The sequence below is a fragment of the Eutrigla gurnardus genome (assembly GCF_963514095.1).
Source record: "Eutrigla gurnardus genome assembly, chromosome: 11".
Lineage (NCBI taxonomy): Eukaryota > Metazoa > Chordata > Actinopteri > Perciformes > Triglidae > Eutrigla > Eutrigla gurnardus.
Genome location: NC_139925.1, coordinates 11,364,757 through 11,385,736, shown reverse-complemented (window position 1 = coordinate 11,385,736; position 20,980 = coordinate 11,364,757). Strand labels below are relative to the sequence as shown.

The following is a 20,980-nucleotide window of genomic DNA, read 5'->3' as shown; positions in this document are numbered from 1 at the left end:
AAAAGCTTTTTATGCCATGCATATTATTTTGTATTTTATCATTCATTGCTTTTAAAAAAGTAGAATTAAAGCTGCTATGGTGACAGCTGCGATTCCTTTTAGTCGTGCTAAGAGGGCAGCCACTATTTCAAAGAGGAAAGAAAAAGAAATGTCTTCAATATCAATATGCTTAATAAAAACAAATACATTGGGTAAAAAAATATACATATAAAATGTTAGAGGTGACAAATAGCAATGCATAACTAAATGTACTCTAAAGCATTAGAGTGGAAAAGTAATGCATTTTAACAATTATTTAAGATTTACCTAAATTGCAATCAGCTTTGAATCGAACGCCAGCCTCTTTCTGACTCCCACTGTTCCCTGGTGTTGTAGCGCCATCTGCTGCTACACGCAGCACAATACAAAAAGAATATTTTTATGGAACTCCATGGTATTATAAAACACAAAATTATGTCTCTTCAGTCAGGAACTCATTAAATTGCATTGAACATATATTGAAATTATTTATGAACTATTAGTGAGAATAAACAATCTGTCGGAGTTAAACATTTAGTTAAACTGTGAGTTTACTTTGCCTCTGTATAAGACACAAGTCAACATCAGTATTATTCTACAAAAGGAATAAGGGACAACAAGGCAAATTCTAAAGAAAAGCATTGGTGCTTATGTTATATGACATAGTGAGGGGTCTACAGTCTAAACACAGAGTTGGAGCAGAATGGAGAAGGACAGAGAAACACACTTACGTGATCTGACATATCCATTATACTTATATTTGGCTGAGGAGAATGCAAAGACAAGTGGCAGGTCACACAGGGGGAGAAAGGATGTAATGAAACAGGCACATTAGGAAATAGAGACATCAACATAAGAGCGGTGGATGGAAATTAAATCAAATGTAACTAAGTGCTATCACTGAAAGGTATGAGGGCATAAAGCAACACATTAAAAAGATACAAATTATTAGAGTTATGGGTGATGACTAAAGAACAGGTGAATGGAATGAACTATCCATTCTCAGAGTGAGCCATGCTTTTAGGAGAGTCTACTGAACCTGTAATGAGATGTAATGACAGATAATGGCTGATTTTTTAATTTCTTTCTTTTTTTTTTTTTTTTTTCAAAAAATCTAAATTGGATGTTTTTGTTATAGATTTTTATGTGTCTCATTTTTAAAAATATATATATATTTTTTACATTCTAATTTAAATGTGATGAACACTGTGAGGTCTGTAGATAGAACAAAGAAAGCCACCATGGGGGAACAAAGACAACAACTGCATACTTGAGTGCATATAGATGTCCAAAACACAGACAGCAGACACCGGCTACTCAAAACATCCGCGGTAACAGAAATGCAAAGAGACTTGATCTTTACGTGCAGTCCACATCTCTCACATGAATGGATTTGGAATTTGTTTTGGGTTTTTTTTTTTTTTAAAGGGAATTTTTCAAACATCCTAAATCACTAGTTATTTGAATAAAATTGAATAAAAAAGGTCTCTAGATCCATTCATTATCTGGGATCTACTGGCTGAGGAGCTACTGAAGCCTGGTACTGATAGAAGTACTGGTACAGTGGGCATTTGAACTGAGCTCTGAGCTGCTGACACTCCCCACTCTTTCCCAGAGTCTCTTCCAGCAGTAAAGGTCACAGCGAGGGCCCAAGGCTGGCCTATGACACAGATCCTCAAACGGGGACCCACAGTGGCCCTGGCATCTGTCTCTAGCAATCTGCCCTCGCTGCAGAGGCGGCAGACTAACTGGCTAGCATCTGGAGCGTAGCGAGGCGGCATAGGACAGAGGGTGGAGGGGGGGTGGAGGGGGAGGGACCAAGCCTGCCTGGTGGACAGGAGCTGTCAGGGCAAGTTTGGTGACAGACCAGCAGGGCTGGGAAAATAAAAATGCAAACATAATTTCCGTGTCAGGATAGATAAGGTCCCCTGCAATGAGATGCAGATGCACACACATGCACAGAAACGGAGATAGAAGTGCATGTTGTTACACACAGGAGACACACACAGACACACACACACACACACACACACACACACACACACACACACAGCCCAGATGGTTGTGGACTAGCCGAAAGCATCTCCCGAGCTCTGGATCCCCAACCGTCGTCTGTAGCTCGGTTTTATAGACTCCTTCAGCCTCCCCATTATATAAAACCTGTCACGTCTCTTAGCTTTCCTCACTGAAGGAAGCCGACTGTGATGACGGTCAGGTCCCAAAGAAAGACCATGTGTTACTAATATACAGACCAAAGAAATGTCTGTTTCAACTGAACAACTTCTGGTAGTATTTTCAAAACTTAAACTGCTGAAGACAAGAATCAGTAAACACAACCACACAAGGAGGAACTCTAATTTGTGCTTTGAATTCTATTTTCTTTCTTCTTCTTTTTTTTAATATTTACAAGTGGTACAAACTGTTTTGCCTCTTCTCCAAATGTTCCATCTTTTTTTTTTTTTTTTTTATCTGCAAAAGGTTTCCACCTCTAATTCAAGCTGATGTCTCATCTTCATTTCAAGCCCATAATTAATTGTCCAACACATTTCTAAAGGAATGAATAACAGAATACTGCTTTAAGTTGATTTTCTTTCCTGTTTCGCACTTTGTATTTGTCTGGTGCGACTGTAACTTGTATCAAAACACGTGGCTGCGTTAAATGAAAGAGTGCGATGCAAGAAATGAATTATCCAAGTCCAAGAAAAAAATCTGGTTCGGATACATGAGGGCATGAAGTCATCATGGATAGAGACGTCTTATCCTTTCAGTCTGGTTCGGGGGGGAAACGAGGGGAAACGGGGAGAGGAAATCCAACAATCCCTGACTGACAAAGTCCAAAGCACTCCTTTACTAAACTCACTTTGTTCAGACAAACTCGGAGTTCAAAAAAAAGAGAGGAAAAAAGAAATCTAAGACTGAAGAGGCTTTCCTGAAATCCTACGGGGGGTTGAGGGAGAAGTGAGATCAGTAACCATGTAATGGCCAGTAATTGGTACCGAGGGATATCAGCGCAGGTCGAACTACAAGAGGCCAAGCCAAACTCATCATGGCATGTTTGACACTAATCTAGGCTGAGTCGGCAGACGGTGGGAGAATGTTGAAGAGGAAATCAGATCTGTACGTCTGAAGCCGAGGCTTTGATAGCTAGGCCTACTGCTGCCACGTGTAATTGACAGACAATTTAGTATTTCCCATCCACTCAAAAGGAAAATCGAAAGGAGGGTGATCCGCGAAGAGCTTTCGTCCCCCGACCTTTAAAGCCACTATCCCTATTTTGTAGTCCTCATTTTTGGTTTCTTCTCATCAATTTATTCTCCTCCTATTTTCCCTTTTTACTTTATTTCTCCTTCCTTCTAATTCTCATCTATTCTACTATGCAGCGTATGTGTCGTTCACAGCCTGCAGGACGTAGATTCACTACTTAATACAATTTAAAACAATTATGTGTGCTTAGCAGGACATTTTATATAATAAAAAGGTACTGTTTTACACTTTTGGTCCAGAAAACAGTGTTAATTGTGGAGCAAAATCGTATGTGTTCTTCTAGCTCTTGTTCTTCTCTAATTGCCTGAAAGAGTGAAAGGGCATTTCAGTTGCTCGAGATATTATTAGTTTCTTTCCTGAACCTGGTGGCACCAATAAAAATGTGTTTCAATATGTGTGCGCTGCTCCTCATTTATAAGGCTCGACAAGACTGTTAGAAATCTTCAAAACGCCGTTTCAGATGTGGTTTCCTCTTATCTCCGGCATTAAAGGGAAAACTACAAACTCTGCACGGTTGATCGGTAAGGTTAAGTCAAAGGATAGAGAGAAAAAAGAAAAAAGAGAAACAGAAGCAAAGCTGCTTTAACGGAAAAAAAAAAAAGGTGTGCAAACGGAAAACAGTGTAAACTCAGAGGTTTGAAAAGGACTTTCAAAGTAAATATATGAGACAATCATTTGACAAACATTATCAATAAATCGCAGGAATAAAACCTTGAATAAAACAATATGTTCCATTTCCAATATACACAGACATCTTACCTTTAACAGTTCCAAACACATCAAAATCCAATATTGATTTCATCACACAACTGCATGACTGACGCAGCATGCGTAGCCACGTCTAACACCTAAAGTACTGCACAGTACAGCAGCACCACTGAGCCACACCACCACTTACCCACAACACACAGTACACTCATAGAAATCAAATCATAGTGTCAAACGCAAATCATGACATAACTGAAAGACACTGAAATGAAACTACAAATAATAGAAAATTAGGAAATTAAGAGCAAAAATCAACCCAGCAGAAAAAAGAACAGATTAGATACAAAAAAAAAAAGTAATACATTCATGTGTGTCACATTCAACGGATCACAGCACATAGATGACATCACAGACACACGTACAGTACCTCTGCATGGTACAACACTCACACACACACACACACACGCACACACACACACCACAGACACGTAACAGCATGTGTTGGGCGGTGTAACTTACAGGCACGTAAAGTGGTTGCGCAATCATGAACAGAGACAGAGGAAAGTGGGTAGGCCCTCTGAAGGGTGTCCATGTTACTATGTACACTGCCTGACATGCAAGAGCAGTCTTGCTCTGAACAGCCGCAATCAAAACAACATGCCAGTTTCATTCGTTTGTAGACGGACATCTTGGCTACAGTCGGTGTTTTGGGATGAGAGGAGAGGAAAAGCAGCAGGTTAATGGCAAAAGGAGAAATATAGTCATCCAGGGGAAGTCGGAGGCGACTTCATCAGAAAGTGCAAGCCTTAGCCGCCTCCTCCCACAGACTTGAGCCCCGAATTAAAATTAACACTCGAGGCGCCGAGATGTTTTCAAAATCCAATTGATTTACATCAAAACATTTTGGAATTTCAAGTCAGATTTGGATACATTTCAATGACAATAATTTGATATTGACTGAGTCTGGAGAGGACAAGCTGTGTGCTAAGGCTGTAACAGGTCAAAAGGCAAAACTATAACAGTGGGGAAGAGGGGTGAGGAGAAAGGAGATAGGGAGGGAGGCATTCGGGGAAGAGAGGCATGAGCAATGTCATCAGCAGCAAACCTCATACAATGTGTCATACATTTGTACATCCTCTATCCGGTTGGCTAAAGGAGTGGATCACGTACCTGTATCCCATCATGCAGCTGTAGCGGCTCTGTCCAAGGCATCACACTATTCTACTGGCTAGACGGGCCAATTCATGCTACTGTACGATGGAACCTGCAGTTTCACGGCCCCGCTCCCCGAGGGGAGCTTCACTTTAGTGTGTGTCTATAATTTAGCTGTGATTCTGTGTCAATTTAAAGTGACAAAATGTAACTTTTGAGGAAATTAGATTATTCCCTTTACAGATTAAAAATGTAAAGTAATAAAATGCAGCATTGCTCTGTTCTTTACACTCAACAATACAGCTGTATGTGGTCAGGCATGGCCAGTAGCTAATGGTGGCTAATGTTAGCAAGCTTGAGATGGATATTTCTGTGTAACAGACAATAAACTGTGCAACTGTTAACATTATCCTGAAGTTGCCACTCGTGTAATACAATATTTGTTATAATGTTCATTGGGCCGGCATCCTCACTGTTACTTTATATTTACACTTATCAACACCAGTCAAAGTATTTAATTGTGGTGTTTCTTTTTTTAATTATCATGTTAAAACAACTGGCAATTTGGAGAATATGCTCTGTTGTTCAGGTAAGAGTGGAAGTGTTTTTGTGGTGTGTCTGTGTGTGCGTTTGTGTGCCTGAGTGTGAAGCTCTGAGGCCCGAGGGGAAGCAGGAGTGAAAGTCCCCAGAGTAGCACATCTAGATTGCTGTGACTCTGGGCAGAAACAGTCCCTGGTCCCCATTCTCTCATTGCCGAGTTGCAAAACAGACAGCAGACTAATCCCGTCTGGCACCGTTACAGAGACACTTTCAGCATCTTTGACTCCCGAGTCACATCGGAAAATGAGATCTTGAATGAAGTAATATGTTTCTGCTTCTGGCCAAGGAAAGAATGGGAAACGCAGATCAGAACCCTTTGGGATGAAGACATCAGAGACTGTTGTATCCCGTGACATGCACATGTGCCCTATGAGCGTGTAATAGGCATGCAGGAAGATGTAGTTTTGCTCTTAGCAACAAGGGGGAGTTACATAGATAACTGTTCACAGTGTTGAAACAGTTTGGGGGGGGGAATGGCAGACAAGGTGCAGCGAAGCTTTAACTTCATGCTGGAATTTCTTGACTTTGGAGTTTTTTTTGCTTAGGCATTGGGACCACAGTACATGTATGTTTACGATGTAGATAATTGACACATGGAAGAGGAGTAATGGAAAAACACAAGACAGACACACACACACGCCGACAATGTATTTGATTTTTTTTGACTTCACAAATACCTCGATTTTCAGCTTAGAATGATATGGTAGCCATTTCAGGGCATTCCTGAGTGAGCATTCAACATGACGGCTGCCCTGATAAACTGTCTGCATGGGTTTAATCATCTCCCATAATCCACCAGCAAACAGAAGCTATCGGGGCGCTGTGTTGAATACGAAGGATGTCCCAAAGAAAGCACCATTCTGATACACCCCCGAGACTTCCTTATTCAGCTAGAGTGCAAGGACAATTATACCGATACGGTAGCTAAAGACTTGAACTTTTGAGCGATAGAAAATGCAGTAGCTTACGCCAGTGGAGGCAAACAAAATAGTGCAAAAATATCAAGGATTATAAAGTGGGAAAAAAACTCACACTGAGTTGATCCTTGCATTTTAGCTGAACAGGTGTCAGGGGATTTAGGGTTCCTCTACAGACATCACCGTTTAAATAGTGTATTATTGGACATGACTCTGGCATGGCACCGCCATCTAGTGGCAATCTAACGCTATGACAGTTAACACTGTAATGCTAGTGGACTTCCTCCTGTACAGCATGTAAAAAAAAAAAAAAAAAAAAAAAGGGCCCCAACAACTGACTAGATTTGAAATGCACAAGTCTGGTGTGGTGAGATTTCAGCTGTGAGGGGACCTGATGATCTCCGAGACCTCGACAAGACCAGGACAAGGACCCGGAGTTTGGAAAGGGGCTGAGATCACAGAGAAGTGGGGCAAAGGGGAGACCAGATTGTTTTGATTGTGTTTTGGCAACCTAGCTCGTTAGGATTTGCAGAACTTCCCGCAAGGACATTTTCTGCTCTCTGAAAGCACAGCCACACACAGAACCTACTCTGACAGAAAGCAGATCAATTTAAACCTCAGCGGTTCCTGTTCATTTCCTTCCCCTCGTGTTACCTCTTCTAAATCTATGATTACTGTACGACATCTTTGATTTTTTTTTAGTACGTTTCTTTCTGTAATTTCTTGGAGCATGACACTATAAGGAGGGTAATCACGGATAATGACATAAGACTTGCGGCAGATTGCCTTTTCTGATGCCAAAAGTTTGGTTTGCTGATCAAATAATGGAGGTAAGAAACAGCGGAGCTCAACGGCCACATCCAATTAAGTCTCACTCTATTTAAATGTAATTTCCAACTAGTAAAGAGCATCAGCTGACTGGGCCTGTGATGAGGAGGGCCTAATGCCGGTGTGAGTTTGATTTGAGCTTTTTGTTTTTGCTTTTAGTTTGGTCTGAGCACAGTGTACAGTAGAAATGAGAGGTGAGGAGAGGGATGCAGAAGCTACACTGGTACATGCAACATAGATACAGTATACTTTTTGCCGAAGAGGAGGAAAAAAAACAAAAAAACACTTTCACTGCACTGTATGTGGTAGTACAGCCATTTTCTTTTTACTCACAATAAATCACTACCAGTGAGTAGTTAAAATAAAGTGGTGTTTTCCAGCGGCAGCAGGGAAGGAAATACATCAAAAGTGTGTCACTGGTCATAAAGAAACATGGGAACAAAACAACAGAAGAGAACAAAACATGGCAGAACAGAACATCCTGTCAAGACAGGCGTCCATTGCGGTAATGGAACTGTCAGCTTTGTAAGGCAACTCTCTTTTTGGAAACTAATAAGGACAAAAACATAACGTCATGTCCATCACCTGGGGTCTGGGATATTAAGAATGCAATCAGAAGTAAACAGCTGAAAGGTGTGAAAGGCCTGTTGAGTCTACTGAGCCGGGAGACCGAGAGACTGTCCGAATAATTGAAATGACACGGACAAAAAGAAGGGAATGGTGGAACATCTATTTAAAAACCAGGCTTCGTCTGTAACAAGCTGCTTACTGTAATTGTCTGTGACCTTTTGTGGAAATATGGGATATTCACCTGAATTACCCATCCAGTGGCTAACATGTCCTGACAAGTGACTACTGTGCATAGGTCAGGTTATATTCATGTGCTTATTCCTGCCTTAATGGTAATGTTGTGTCTGCATAAATAAAGGGGGGGGACTACTTTATTTGACAGGTGCATTTGTGTATTGTCTGGTATTTAATAATTAAGAGCACAGTGGCTGAGCTCATAAGAAACTCTCATTGCGTGTGAAAGAAAATGTAATACAGTGGGTCATATCCACCTATAATTTAAATGTTGCAATCACATACAAAACAGCTAAAACTGGTTAGAAAAATCAGTATGCTGGTTTATACTGAAAAGGTATAATTTTAGTTTCTCATGCAGGAGTGGGACAGGGAGTTATTATATACTGTATGCATAATAAGGATTTACAGCATGTAAACTCACTGATTTTATGGTAATTTATTTCTTTTTTGTCACTACAGCTGTCAACTAATACAATCTCAGTTATATCTAACGTAAATGTTTAATTTTTTTATACCACTACATTCTCAGTTTGTGCGGATAAACGTAGTGACTCAGCCAAAAAGAAAACACCTTCATTTTGACTAGGAAATAACACAAATGGGATATTAGCTGATGACTGTATCATAATGGATGTTATGAAAGTCCAAATTTCCTGAGGGTATAATGATGCGACAACAGACAGCATTACCTTTAAACAACACGGCGCCACGGTACAGAAGGAGAATGACCCAATGAGAGGTACAGTATAACATAAACCTAGTATAATGAGACAGACAGACCCACAGGTAGGCTTTGGAGTGAGAGGAAGGGAAGGAGGGTGTGGCGACGGGGCGGAGAAAATAAAGTCGCAGCTACTCACGTCGTTTGCAGCCACACTTCTTGATCCGCTTAGGGTCTGTGATGTCATCGTGACAAGCTTTGCAGTAGAAAAATGCTCTGAAATAGAAGTAGAAATGTGCCAGGCTTAGTAATTAAACTGTCCATTGGGCGTAATTAATGATCAGCTGTTGGTCAGAGCTAGGAGAGCAATTACCTCTTTACTTCTTTGGCATCGCTGGCGATAAAGAATCCCAGAGTTCCTTCCTGCATCTTGACATGGTTGCCCGGGTTGATGAGGATGCTGGGTTATCAGAGAAATAAGAAAAAGTCGCGCTCATTAGCTCCCGAACAAGGCTCAGCTCATCCACACAACATGCTAATCAAGAGGAATGGTACACAGACTCGTTGAAGCCGTTAATCGGATCTGCACTGTACTTATCTGGACTTCTTTTGCAGTTTTGCATCATTTTTAACACATTATCCATGCTAAGCTCTTAAGAGCTTGCTTTTTTTCCCCCCTATATTTGATGTTATCATAAACACAACCGGATTTTGGGCTAATTTGCCGATGTGATACTCGCATGAATGGACAGAATGTACAACAATATGATCGCACATTGAATTTTAATTCTTTTCTTTACAGAATGGTGTCGGTCTGCCCCGGGGTGAGAAGGGGGGACAGAGGGGTACGGGCAAAGGGACCGAGGGCAGAAAGAATTAAAATTATGGCTATGGAGTGGTTTCAGTGTCGTCTAGTCAGAACAAATGTTATGATGGCCACTGAGACATGGCTGCAGTACAGAGGATGTACAGTAAGCGTTCTTATCTCGGTTAGTAATCAACAGTGGGATGCAAGGGAATGAACAGCTCTTTTTCTTGCCGACAGAAGGCTTATTATACACAGTCACACTGCTATCGTCTGTAGGATTGATCCAGAAAAAATGGATTAAAAATCTGTAGTGACTCTCCTTTATTGTAGTGGAAATATTTACAACGCATGTACCGCAAAGTCAATAGCGACTTAAAATAGCATATTACATTCATTACATGTATATCTAAAGACACAACTGCACCAAAATTAAAATGAGCTCAGACTAGAGTCAGTTTTAATACCTGAAGCACATTAAGCGATTGGCTGTATCATTCCCCATTAATTAGACTGAGACAAAGAGAAGACACACTGTATGTTTGTACACACACACACACACACGCACCACACTGGTCATTAATGGTTACCTGCTGTGGGCAACATTCATCAATGATGTGAGTGTGAACTAAGAAATCAAAACACCGAACCCACAACCCTTTAAGGGTCTACACTCCTTTAAAATACGACAAGCCCAGATGAAAGATTATGAGCTACCGGTCTTTTTTTTTTTTTTTATCATTTTCTCTATTTAAAACTACAACGTTTGCCAATTTGCGACAATAATATTATCACTTGACTTACAAAAAAAATCACTACTGCCGGGGTTTTTTACTCATCTTCATTCAAATCCAACTATTTTGTGACATTTTAGGAACTAATTTCGAAAGCATATGTTTTCTGTGAAGACTCGGGGCTAGAAGTTATGCAGTACATCTGAGAACACATCCATCTCACTACATCTTTCCTCTGGGCTCGGGGAAAAAAAAGGCTACGTTGGAGAAAATAAACAAAAATATTAAGGGAGCAATTGAATCCATACACATGTCAGGCTGTGATCAAATTGCACCAGTCACGCAGATCGGATTTCTCCTTCCAACATTTTTCATTTCGGTAAGTAAAATAGAATCTAACATTCACTGAGATTGAATGGCCCCCAGAGAAGTAAACAGGCGTTACGCCCGGCATGCTCTTTAGTGAAAATAAATGAAAGAAACAGATCAAATCAAGACAGTTCCACAAACATTGCTGCCCAAATCTGAGATTTTTTTTTACAGGACTATCTATCCGAGACAGTTTTTCCTTCAGTCAGGGTGCAAACTGGCGAAGAGAAGCTTAAAAAGCATCAAAACCTCATATTGTGAGCAACAAGGACGAGCGTCAAACACCTGGTGTCATAGTGTCAAAAGCATGCAGTTACCATACAGCGTGAAGAGGACAATAACCAAAACAGAAAAAGGCATAGCCACTGCAGTACAGGTATAAGGGACAGGTACGTAGATGCAGACGGTTGCAGTAACTTCTGTGCAGTTGGATTGTTTCTTAAACACCAAACTGACAGGAAGTGACCTCACTTAGGAACATCTACTCGAGAGACGCACGACTGGACACGGTGGCTGAGACGCACACACACACACACACACACACACTCTCTCACTCTCGAAGGCAATCACACATAAAACCAGCCGCACGGACATGCACAGATGGATACACATTGAGCACTGAGAACACGGGAGGGTGATGGAATGCAAAATTGAAATGCGGGAGCCTATGGGTTACTCTATTTCAGCTTGGATCAACCTAATGCTATCCAAATTCAACAGCTCCATGCCTTTCCTAGTGTGTGAATTGATGAACAGAAAAACAATGATTGGTGAGGTGCTGCTGGTGTCATAAAACCATGAAGAAAAGACATACTATTATATTAGCCACTGCCTACAGCAATGGTGGATAATCAGTCATTTTATTTTAGGATTAAATCTGAAAACAACGGATCTCAACGCTCAGATAATATATGTGCATACAAACTGAGTCGGAGCATCATGAAGTACTGGTTTAAAGAAAAACACCATGAGTGGGAAAACTACAGTAGGGTAAGAACTGAGCGACACTGAAAAATAACTGAAAGTGAGAGAAATAAACTCAGCGGAGGACTGGTAAAGGACAAAACTGAAAAAAGATCAAATAAGAGGTAGATATGGAGAGAGAGGGTGAGCGTTTGGCCTTGGTACACCGACAACAGCGAAGACAAAGAAACAGCACTTCTACAAACATGTCCAATTTATCTAATCCTCTCTCTGCCTGCAAAGAAGTTAGTGCATTAAGCACAAGGGACACCATAAAAAAAAGAAAAGAAAAATAGTTAGAAAAAGAGGCCTGTGAGATAGTGTTTGGGAAAAATATCCTTGGGGAAACTCCCAAAGTCAGAAGCTTTAAAGTGGTGGAGATTGGGTGGAACTTTGGAAGTAAGATAAGGTAGAGGGCATACCGCTTTCGGCTTCTGCAAACAACAAGCAAAAAAAATCTCAAATCAAACAGTTATCATGAACATAAGAGAAGAGGAGAATATGATTTCCAATGTTTCTCTGGCTATTTAACAGGTGCGCCTTATATGGCACATTCTGTACAAATACACAAATCAGTTATTTCACAATTGTCCGATGATGAAGGCCTTAGACCTAAAAAAAATAATAAATATTGTTTACAACAAAATAAAAAAAATGTCGTCTGATTTAAAAGGTGGGCCTGGTTAAATCAAGGGCACTGCAAGTGGTGGCAGCACATCTTCTAGAAAAGAGGAAGGTATATGAAATATTAAATGTTTTTGTGGTGTCATCAAGTATTTTCAATAACTTAACATCAAACAAAACAGAGAAAGGGAAATATGTACAAAATAGAAATGTCATCATGTCAAAAATAATGATTGGTTTTAGCTTGTATTGTCAAAGGGACCATCATTTGCCAAGCGACCTTGTCAGTACACAAAAAAAAAAAAAACATTTGACACAGGTGAACGGGGGAAGGGTGGGTGAGATTTGGCAATTGAGATCACTGGAAAATAGTACTTCATGTTGTTATTGGTGGTAAGAATGACAACATGTAGAGTTAGTGGTTATCATACAGGCTGAACAGGGACACAATAGAATCGAGTTAAGGGGAAAAACATGACATGAAATTGGAATGTGCAGCAAATTTATGTCTCTTTGAATTGACAGCACAATATAATCAAAGCATGCCAAAAAAATGTTGTTGCAGTTTAGTAATCTACAGCAACAAACCCGATTTTTTTCATTTTTTTACAGCATACCTGCAGGGTTTGGTGAAAGAATCCGACTCATGTCAGTAACCTTCATCTCATTCATTTGCTATGAGAATAAATTTAATTTAGAGGACAATCAGGCCTTGAGGGCAAAGAATAAGTGACTATTTTCTGGTTTAATATCCATGATTTCTTTTTAAAAATTCTGCTAATTTCTCATGCAACATTGCACTTTAATGGAAAGTTTTGGCACAATAACCCAACGATACTCCGATTGGCATTTAAACGTCATTCAGAGGATTTGTGGGGAAAATATGCGATAGTTTACGAAAAGATCCACTCGAAATGAGTCACACTTGAAACACAAGTTGTGCCTGACGTTAGTGGAAGAAGGGTGCGATAAACAAACCTGCTCTCTCTCTGCTCCGACTTGTATTCGATGGCTATAAGCAACAGCTTCAGCTTCACGTAGCACAACCTGTAACACATGTCCGCTCATTAGAGGACCGCAGTGCGCGAGCAAACCACCGATGTGTTCAAACACCTTTGAAATTCACATCTTGCGTTTCTTCACTTCAAAATTGTGTTACCTATACCTACCACCGACAGTGGGCTTGCTGAACGAGGAGACAGTGATACTTACTCGCAGACGGTGGGGAAGGTGAGGCCGACAAAGGCACTGGACAAATACTCTGTGTACATCTCATTAGCCACCCCTTCCAGGTAATACTTCTGCCATGTGTCCTCCTCAATCTGACGGAAAAAAACAAGCACGGAAATGTCACATGTGAGGGGAAAGGAAAAGTTACACTGTTTCCCTTCCAGCGGCGGCCCAAATGTGGTCCGCAGATGTTCCCCCGCCGCATAACATCGGCCTGGTGATTATAAGCTGATCCATCATCTTTATGACAAGAGAGCAGCGCTTTGATAGAGACAAGCACCTCTTCAATTTTGAGCCACAGAAACACTGAACAGATTCCATATGAGATGTCACAATAAAATATGACGTGCCAGAACGACTGAAAATACTCTAATTGAAGCCTTTCTCTGGACAGAGATGTCAACATTTTCCAGGGAACGCACTGTGTTTGATAGATCTAGACCATCTGTCAGCAGAGAACCTACTGTATCCACTTATCGGAGAACTCTACCTCCAATCCATAAAGAAATCATCTTATTTACAAAAAAAAAAGAATGCAATGTGAGAATTCATTCACCCGAAGTGCTTCGGTCTGTTCAGAGGGAAGGACTGACACAAGGCGAGTAAATGGTGTCCTCTGTGTTACCTCAATGAAGGACCTCATAGAGAAGAGGTTGGCTAGCATGGTGGACAGGCCCTGGGCCAGACAGCTCTGGGCAATGAAGCCCGCCTTCAGCTCCGCCAGACAGATAGCATCGTCACCCTCCTTCCAGTTCCAGCTCGGAATGTTCAGCAGATGAGCCTTCATCACATCACAGACAGAGGAGGTCACAAGACGCAGAACAGCAAAGTATTCACATTCACAAGAGGGTACATTCTGCTTATTTACAGGTTCATACTTGATATGTTAACATGCTTAATGTTCACACAACACTGATCTGATCCAGGCAGCCCAAACATCTGGCTGGGTTTTCTTATTTCATACTTTGGGGGTTGGAAAGCACTCCAGATATCCAAATGTGTTAGCACACACACTGAAAAACTGAGTTTTCCCCACATTTGTCCCATTTAAAGGAATACTATTGGCAAATTAGGAAACATGCTCACTCGCTTTCCATGCGAAAGTTAGTGTCAGATGAGAAGATCAATACCAATCTAAGCTTTGGATGGTAAATAAAGAGCTACAGCCAGCAGCTAGTTAGCTTAACTTAGTACAAAGATTTGAAACATGGGGGTAACAAGAGTATAATCTCGTTTGATGGCAAATTGTTGTTTTTAGAATTATTTTCCCCCAAAATGTGGAACTTTTACTTTACATTATTAAAAGCCCGTCATTAAATTCAATTCAATACATGTGTGTATTTAAACATGGCATCTCTGTTGAAATAGCTAACCCTGTTATAAATGTCCCGTCTTGTGGGAGAATATAGAGAGCAGCTAAGATGAAGGGAAGCAATGTTATATATCGAAGGGCACCAAACCATCTTACCTTATTGTGGTACTGCAGCATCTGGGTGATTATTCTGATCTTGGGATGGTAGTTCTTTATTGATATAACCCTAGAAGGTTAAAGACAGGCAACATGTAAGATCTGATCTAATCAGTTTCCCACTGACTTACATGTCCAGATGATACAATACCTCATGATGTTGGAGGCATCTTCAGCATCAGGATCTGCACAATATTTATTGGCAAGGATTAGACAGGCATCTGCTGACTCGATCTATGTGTAGGGAGCGAAGAAACACGTTATGGTCAGTATCTACTAGCGCACATTGAGTAGTTGTATCTGTCTTGCTCACGAACATTTTTAAAAATAGTGGTTTTGACCCGATTTGTTCAAGAAAGATCTCTTAAGCTCGGTATACCCATTAAAAACATTAAAAAAAGACTGATTTACTGAATTAAATAATGCTCTTAACCTGTCAAATTTGAATCTAAATTTAAATTCCAACAACCGTCTATAATTTTAAGCGATTTCATCTCTCCAAGAGTCCCCGACTGTACCTTCACTCTGGCGAGATCGTGAGGGTTGAGAACAGATCCCTGGTAGAACTCTACTTGGGTAAAATGACGTTTGAACAAGGCTTCCAGCTCAAGATTAGGGGAAATACTAACAGAGAGAAAAGAGCACAGGGGTTAGCGTACCTCGCACACATATACAGGCCGACTGTGCATTGTTTCAAACTTTGTGTTCTGCAAGCCTACACAAAGTGAGGAAGAGGGGGGGGGAAAGAAAAAACTTACTTATGGAGAAAAACAATTTCAACATTGACATCATCCCTGTCCTTGTGTAGGAAGTCTTTGAGGAAGTTGGAGACACTTTCGAGGGTAATATGACCACAGACCACAATATGCCTGGAAGGGGGGAAGAAATCATCTTGAGTGGGCAACATAAATCACTGCAGACACTGGCATGTCTCCCACAGATAATCAGTCAAACCAAAGCACTCTAAACTCAAATATAGGCTTGAAAAAAAAAAACTATATACATGTCAAAAAATGTCATTTCAAAGCAAACACATAACTGAATTATATCTTCTTTTTTTGCCATAAAAATGAACATTTTCCCCCCATGTAATGAAAGTGGTTAAATGCTGCACAACAAGTGCAATCAAACACTCAACTCTGAACCACTTTAGAAAGTCTCAGATACAATCACACAGCCCACAGTGGTTGAATTGTCATCCGTTCCCAATAGAAAAACCGTCCCTTCAGCCAAACCGCCCCTCTGTGAGCCGAATGGATGTTGACAAAGACATGTATATCAATATGCTTGTGCTTTTATACAGAACATTACTAAAAATGTTCAAAGTGATTTCGGAGGCCCGCGGTTGACACAAATTCTAAACAGGGGCCTCGGAGAATTTGACGGGTCCGCTGGCGAAACATGTGGCGCTTCACGGTGGAGAACATCTGTCAGACTGTGCACAACGCTGATTACGGCAGCGAGGAGCAACAGAGTTAGATATGAGTTCTTTTGGGGGGTTAGGTCGTGTCCCTGTTTGTCCTCTGCCTGCACTGTAGGCCGGACCTATCAAGTTCAAAGGTCAATGGGCAGTTTTCACGGTCACTGTCCAAGCCTTTATTTTTAAAACTAAATTCTTAACCGTCTCAACTATTAATCTTGTGGTGGTTCTGTTAATATAAAGTTGTGTCCCAGAAGTGAAATAAATAATTTTGTGAAATGTTTTTTTTTTTATTTCATGCTAAGGTTTAAGGTTATCTTACTCCTTCATGTTAGTGTAGCTGTTTTTATAGGTTCTTCAATAAAGTAGTATAAGTTGTTGTTTTTAAAAAAAAAATACTTGGAACTCAACCATGATATGGTTAGGATTTGGCAATTTAATCATGCTAATCTAGTGGATTTAAGACACTTTATATGCTTCATTTGCACTGTGGTAAGCGGAGCTACCCTTCTGGAGTTAAAGTTAAATGTCACCAGGTCTTAGTGCCAAATCCCTAAATGAGAAATCCAAACATGCTCTGTAGAATTCAGGCTTTATATTGACATGGATTAGTGTGGACACTCAGCAGACACTCTAATTACCCTACGGAGACCTGTAAGGCAATCTGTGTAATGACAATGGCCTTATCCACTACTTAACAGGATGTGCCAGGAGACAAATGAACCACTTTAGTTTTGAGTGCCTGGATACTGGACAGCTTTGCATTAAACACTACGAGTATTGGGTTACGCTTTCCAAAAAAAAAAAAAACCCAAAAAAACACTGTGGTCATATTTGTTCACCATTCAAGTTCTTATGATCTAACTAGATTTGTCTCAAACCATTATCATACTCTCATACACATGAAGGAGGCTCTGGCTAACACATTAACCTTCAAACGTCGACGTCTAAAATCGTAGAACATTACGGAAATCTGACTCAATTTGGCAGGTTTAAAGGAAAACAGATATTTATTGATGCTAGATGAGAACCATAGTCCGGACCACTTAGTGTTCCCCCTACACTGTACCAGATGGACCGGGTGAGGCCGCACCGGAGCGGACTTGGCAAAGTGACGTGACAGACGTATTGAGAGAATGGCAGTTTGTGGATGTTGCAGGACGTAATGGCCTTCGCAGATGTCGCCCCTGTCCTTTAAGAGAATCTAATGAGCAGCCGTGATCGCGGCGCGGCCGTGTGGTCTCGCAGGCTGATGAGCTGAGATGTCTGTGGGCAGCCGGCGGTATTTGGCACAACGCGTCTCTCGTTTTGAGAGATGAAAAACATCAGTCACGTTTTCCTATTCCCAGTATCCAGATGACAAGCGGATAGGGGGGATATACAGATTTATACAGCATATTATTTGGTTTGTGGGGGTTCAGCATTAGGTTATGAATCTCTCTCTCTCACACACACACAAAAAGCCAAACACACTTAGCGTAGTCGGTGATTCATCAGCAAAGTTCTTCCTCATGTATCAAACTTTTGTTTCAAGCCCCCTAATTTAAGTTTCTGCATTGAAAACAGAAGGATTGTCGGGATATTATGCTTCACTTGATAGACGTCATTAAAGTTGGCTCTCCTGAGTTTTCATCATTTGAGTGTGCCAACAGTGGCATCATATTGAACACTGAGGTAATTGGCTGGTTGAATAGGATGTAAGAAAAGGATATCTCCGATAATTCAACCATTTATAATTGCTTCATGAACAAAAATACCTCCCCTCTGGTTAACCCTAATTGCATCGTACGGTTTAGAAACAGATAGTAATAACTAACATTTTTGCAGAGCAGATTTTTTAGAAAACCAAAAACACAACTCAGAAACTCAGGAGGGCAGATGATCACATTAAATGCAAAAAAGGTGTATTACAGAGTGTGCACACAAAACATGCAGTCGGGGGGAAACATCCCAGGAAGTCACCGGGGATGCACTGAACACAACACAGACAAACAGAGAGCTCAAACGTCAGCAACAGAGGTCACTCACTCCGTACTGCTCTAATCCTTAAGGTCAGTGACGAAACGTACTGCAAGAATCGGCCTCAAAGTGCAAGTTAGTTGTCATTTTTATTTTTTGGATCAAATTAAACTGCATCTCTTGTAATTAATGTCTAGAAGTGTGCAGGTACACACTGTATGTTTGGAAACTCATAGCGTAGGAGTCCCTTGGCCTGCACGCCTCTAGTGGCGAGTCCCTTACAGAGGACCTTCAAAAAGGTGTGTGTCAGAGTTCAGTCAGCGTTGAAGCCAGTTTCCATGCCAACCCCTCCCCTCTCTGAAGCAGTTCGGGCTAATGGAAACCATAGAGTCATAATGGAAACCACAGAGCCCCGACTGCAGCGGGCGCCAACAGAACGCAACACTTGTCATTATTATATCAGCACACGCGGGCTGAGGGGCTGTCACGGCACTCGCGGGTGTACGCTACACTGCGCAGAGTTCTACGAGCAACGCTAGCACGACACAGGAACTCGGTACGGATCCAACGCGAGTCCCCTCTCACTTCCAAGTAACCTTCAAGGCCCGTTTCGGATGACGGCCAGGCAGCGAGATGAAATAAGGGATTCATTTAAAATAGCTCACGATGTATCGTGACCTCATTGTTTGCGAGCTCTGTAATCAGTCGGATACTTGTAATCTCCTAATCTCATTTCCATGATAGACTCTTTTTTTTTTTGTGCTGACAGCTGCTAAATAACTGAACCCCCCCCCGAAAGGCGATCCAGAAAGCCACATGACAAAGCGGTTTGGTCTGCGTGTCAGGTCCCATACATGTAAACACCGCATACATATCTAAATGATTATGCAAAGAGCCTGGTGCCACTCTAAGCCTGTGTGTTTGGTGGCGATCTCCTGATCGTTGCCACATGTTTGCACTATACGTCTAACTGGGGAGAGAGACATGTGGACTGTGGGGAGGGGGGGGGGGGGGGGGGGGGGGGTGTGGAGAGAGAAAATAAAGTGTGTGGGAGAAACTATCCTCGGCTCTGACAAGGGCTCCTCTCAACACACATTTGTGAGTCTGGGCTGAGGTCACTGGCCAAACATAACATTTCATCAATCTTATCTCAATGACAGGCAAACATTATCGAACAAAGGCTCTTTTTTTTTTTTTTTCTCTCTCTCTCCCGATGCCTCGTTCTGCTGCTGACTCGCTCGAATCCGCTCCGCTGAACAGGGTGATTGAAACCGATGGGAACGAGATTGGAAAAGAGGAACAGAGTGAGGGAGAGAAGACCGCATAATAGTGGATGTTGAGTTGCCATAGAAGAGAAATGAGAAGAAGAAAAATAAAAGAGAAGTAGGATAAAGAAGTCTACCCTTCCCTGTTCTGGGCACATTTGAATTTGAATACATCTGTGTGCTGAATATTAGTAAGGTTTGAGCCACAGGGGAGGGGAGGGGGGGATAGTACTGGACAATAAGTACTGTGGTGAAATGACCACAGCCGCCACACGTACTTCACAGTGCACTGGAACCTCTGGCCGTGAGAGGCCAGTCACAACATATACAGGAATAACATGAGCTTTTTAGGAGACAAACTCCACCACCACACAAGCACGAGGAACCAGGCGAGCACCGAAAGAACCGAGCAGGCAAAGCAAGCCAAAAGCAATTTGAGAAAAAACCTCCACTGGGAGCGAGGCATCCAGCATTCAGGGGTGTGGGAGCTGACTGAAGATCAGGGCCAGAGTCATGTCAAGCATTGATGGTGCGATGGGCTAGCGGTGACAGACGACAGGAGGATGACTTTTCTCATGGAGTGCACAGTCGATGAGAAAGCCACATGACCGCAGGTCATGAAGAACATGCCGGAAAAGGATGCAATTAAAGCGAAAAGGAACTCAACATGCAACGACACAAAAATACTAGAGCAAAAATGAAACAAGAAAAGAAATTAGATCTGGCAACGGTCATTGAGATTGATGATGCTTAAAGGAAGACCACCAATAATAATGCACTTGCAGATGTTTAAATCTTTCTATTTTCTTGTGGGGGGGGATCCTGGAAGTGGATAGTAGGGGTTTCATGACTATTTTTATTTTGATCTATTATGTACTAATTCATCCCTGCAGGCAAGACTATTAATGAAGGACTAGATAAGAAACGGGAAAACACACAGTGCACAGATATATCGCATAGAAGCACCACAGGTTAGTACACTGCAAGTCTAGTAGTCATGAAAGCTCTATTTTCCAGATTAAAATTAAAAAATGCAACACAAGATGTTTCAAAAGGAGGACAAAGAAAGAAAATGAACGGCACACAAATGACTACAGGAAAAGCTCTGAGTGAGAGAGAGAGAGAGAGAGAGAGGGAGAGAGAGAGAGAGAGAGAGAGAGAAAGGGAGGGAGAGAGAGAGAGAGGGGC

The 20,980-nt window shown here is 41.4% G+C and overlaps 1 protein-coding gene across 10 annotated transcripts in view; it reads right to left on the bottom strand.

The window, feature by feature from the left end:
• Window positions 1-20,980, bottom strand: part of kcnma1a (potassium large conductance calcium-activated channel, subfamily M, alpha member 1a) — a 119,625-nt gene that overhangs the window by 28,502 nt on the left and 70,143 nt on the right. For 2 of the 10 annotated variants that reach the window (XM_084021499.1, XM_084021508.1), the window contains exons 10-21: window positions 15,907-16,017; window positions 15,667-15,772; window positions 15,300-15,382; window positions 15,149-15,218; window positions 14,306-14,461; window positions 13,663-13,772; window positions 13,429-13,497; window positions 12,249-12,260; window positions 9,329-9,415; window positions 9,155-9,231; window positions 750-782; window positions 307-387 (exon numbers count right to left, since the gene is read on the bottom strand). In XM_084021499.1, the coding sequence (XP_083877625.1) occupies window positions 307-387; window positions 750-782; window positions 9,155-9,231; window positions 9,329-9,415; window positions 12,249-12,260; window positions 13,429-13,497; window positions 13,663-13,772; window positions 14,306-14,461; window positions 15,149-15,218; window positions 15,300-15,382; window positions 15,667-15,772; window positions 15,907-16,017 (995 nt within the window). The remainder of the gene's footprint in view (window positions 1-306; window positions 388-749; window positions 783-9,154; window positions 9,232-9,328; window positions 9,416-12,248; window positions 12,261-13,428; window positions 13,498-13,662; window positions 13,773-14,305; window positions 14,462-15,148; window positions 15,219-15,299; window positions 15,383-15,666; window positions 15,773-15,906; window positions 16,018-20,980) is intronic. The other 8 variants (XM_084021500.1, XM_084021507.1, XM_084021501.1 and 5 more) reach the window with 7 other exon arrangements.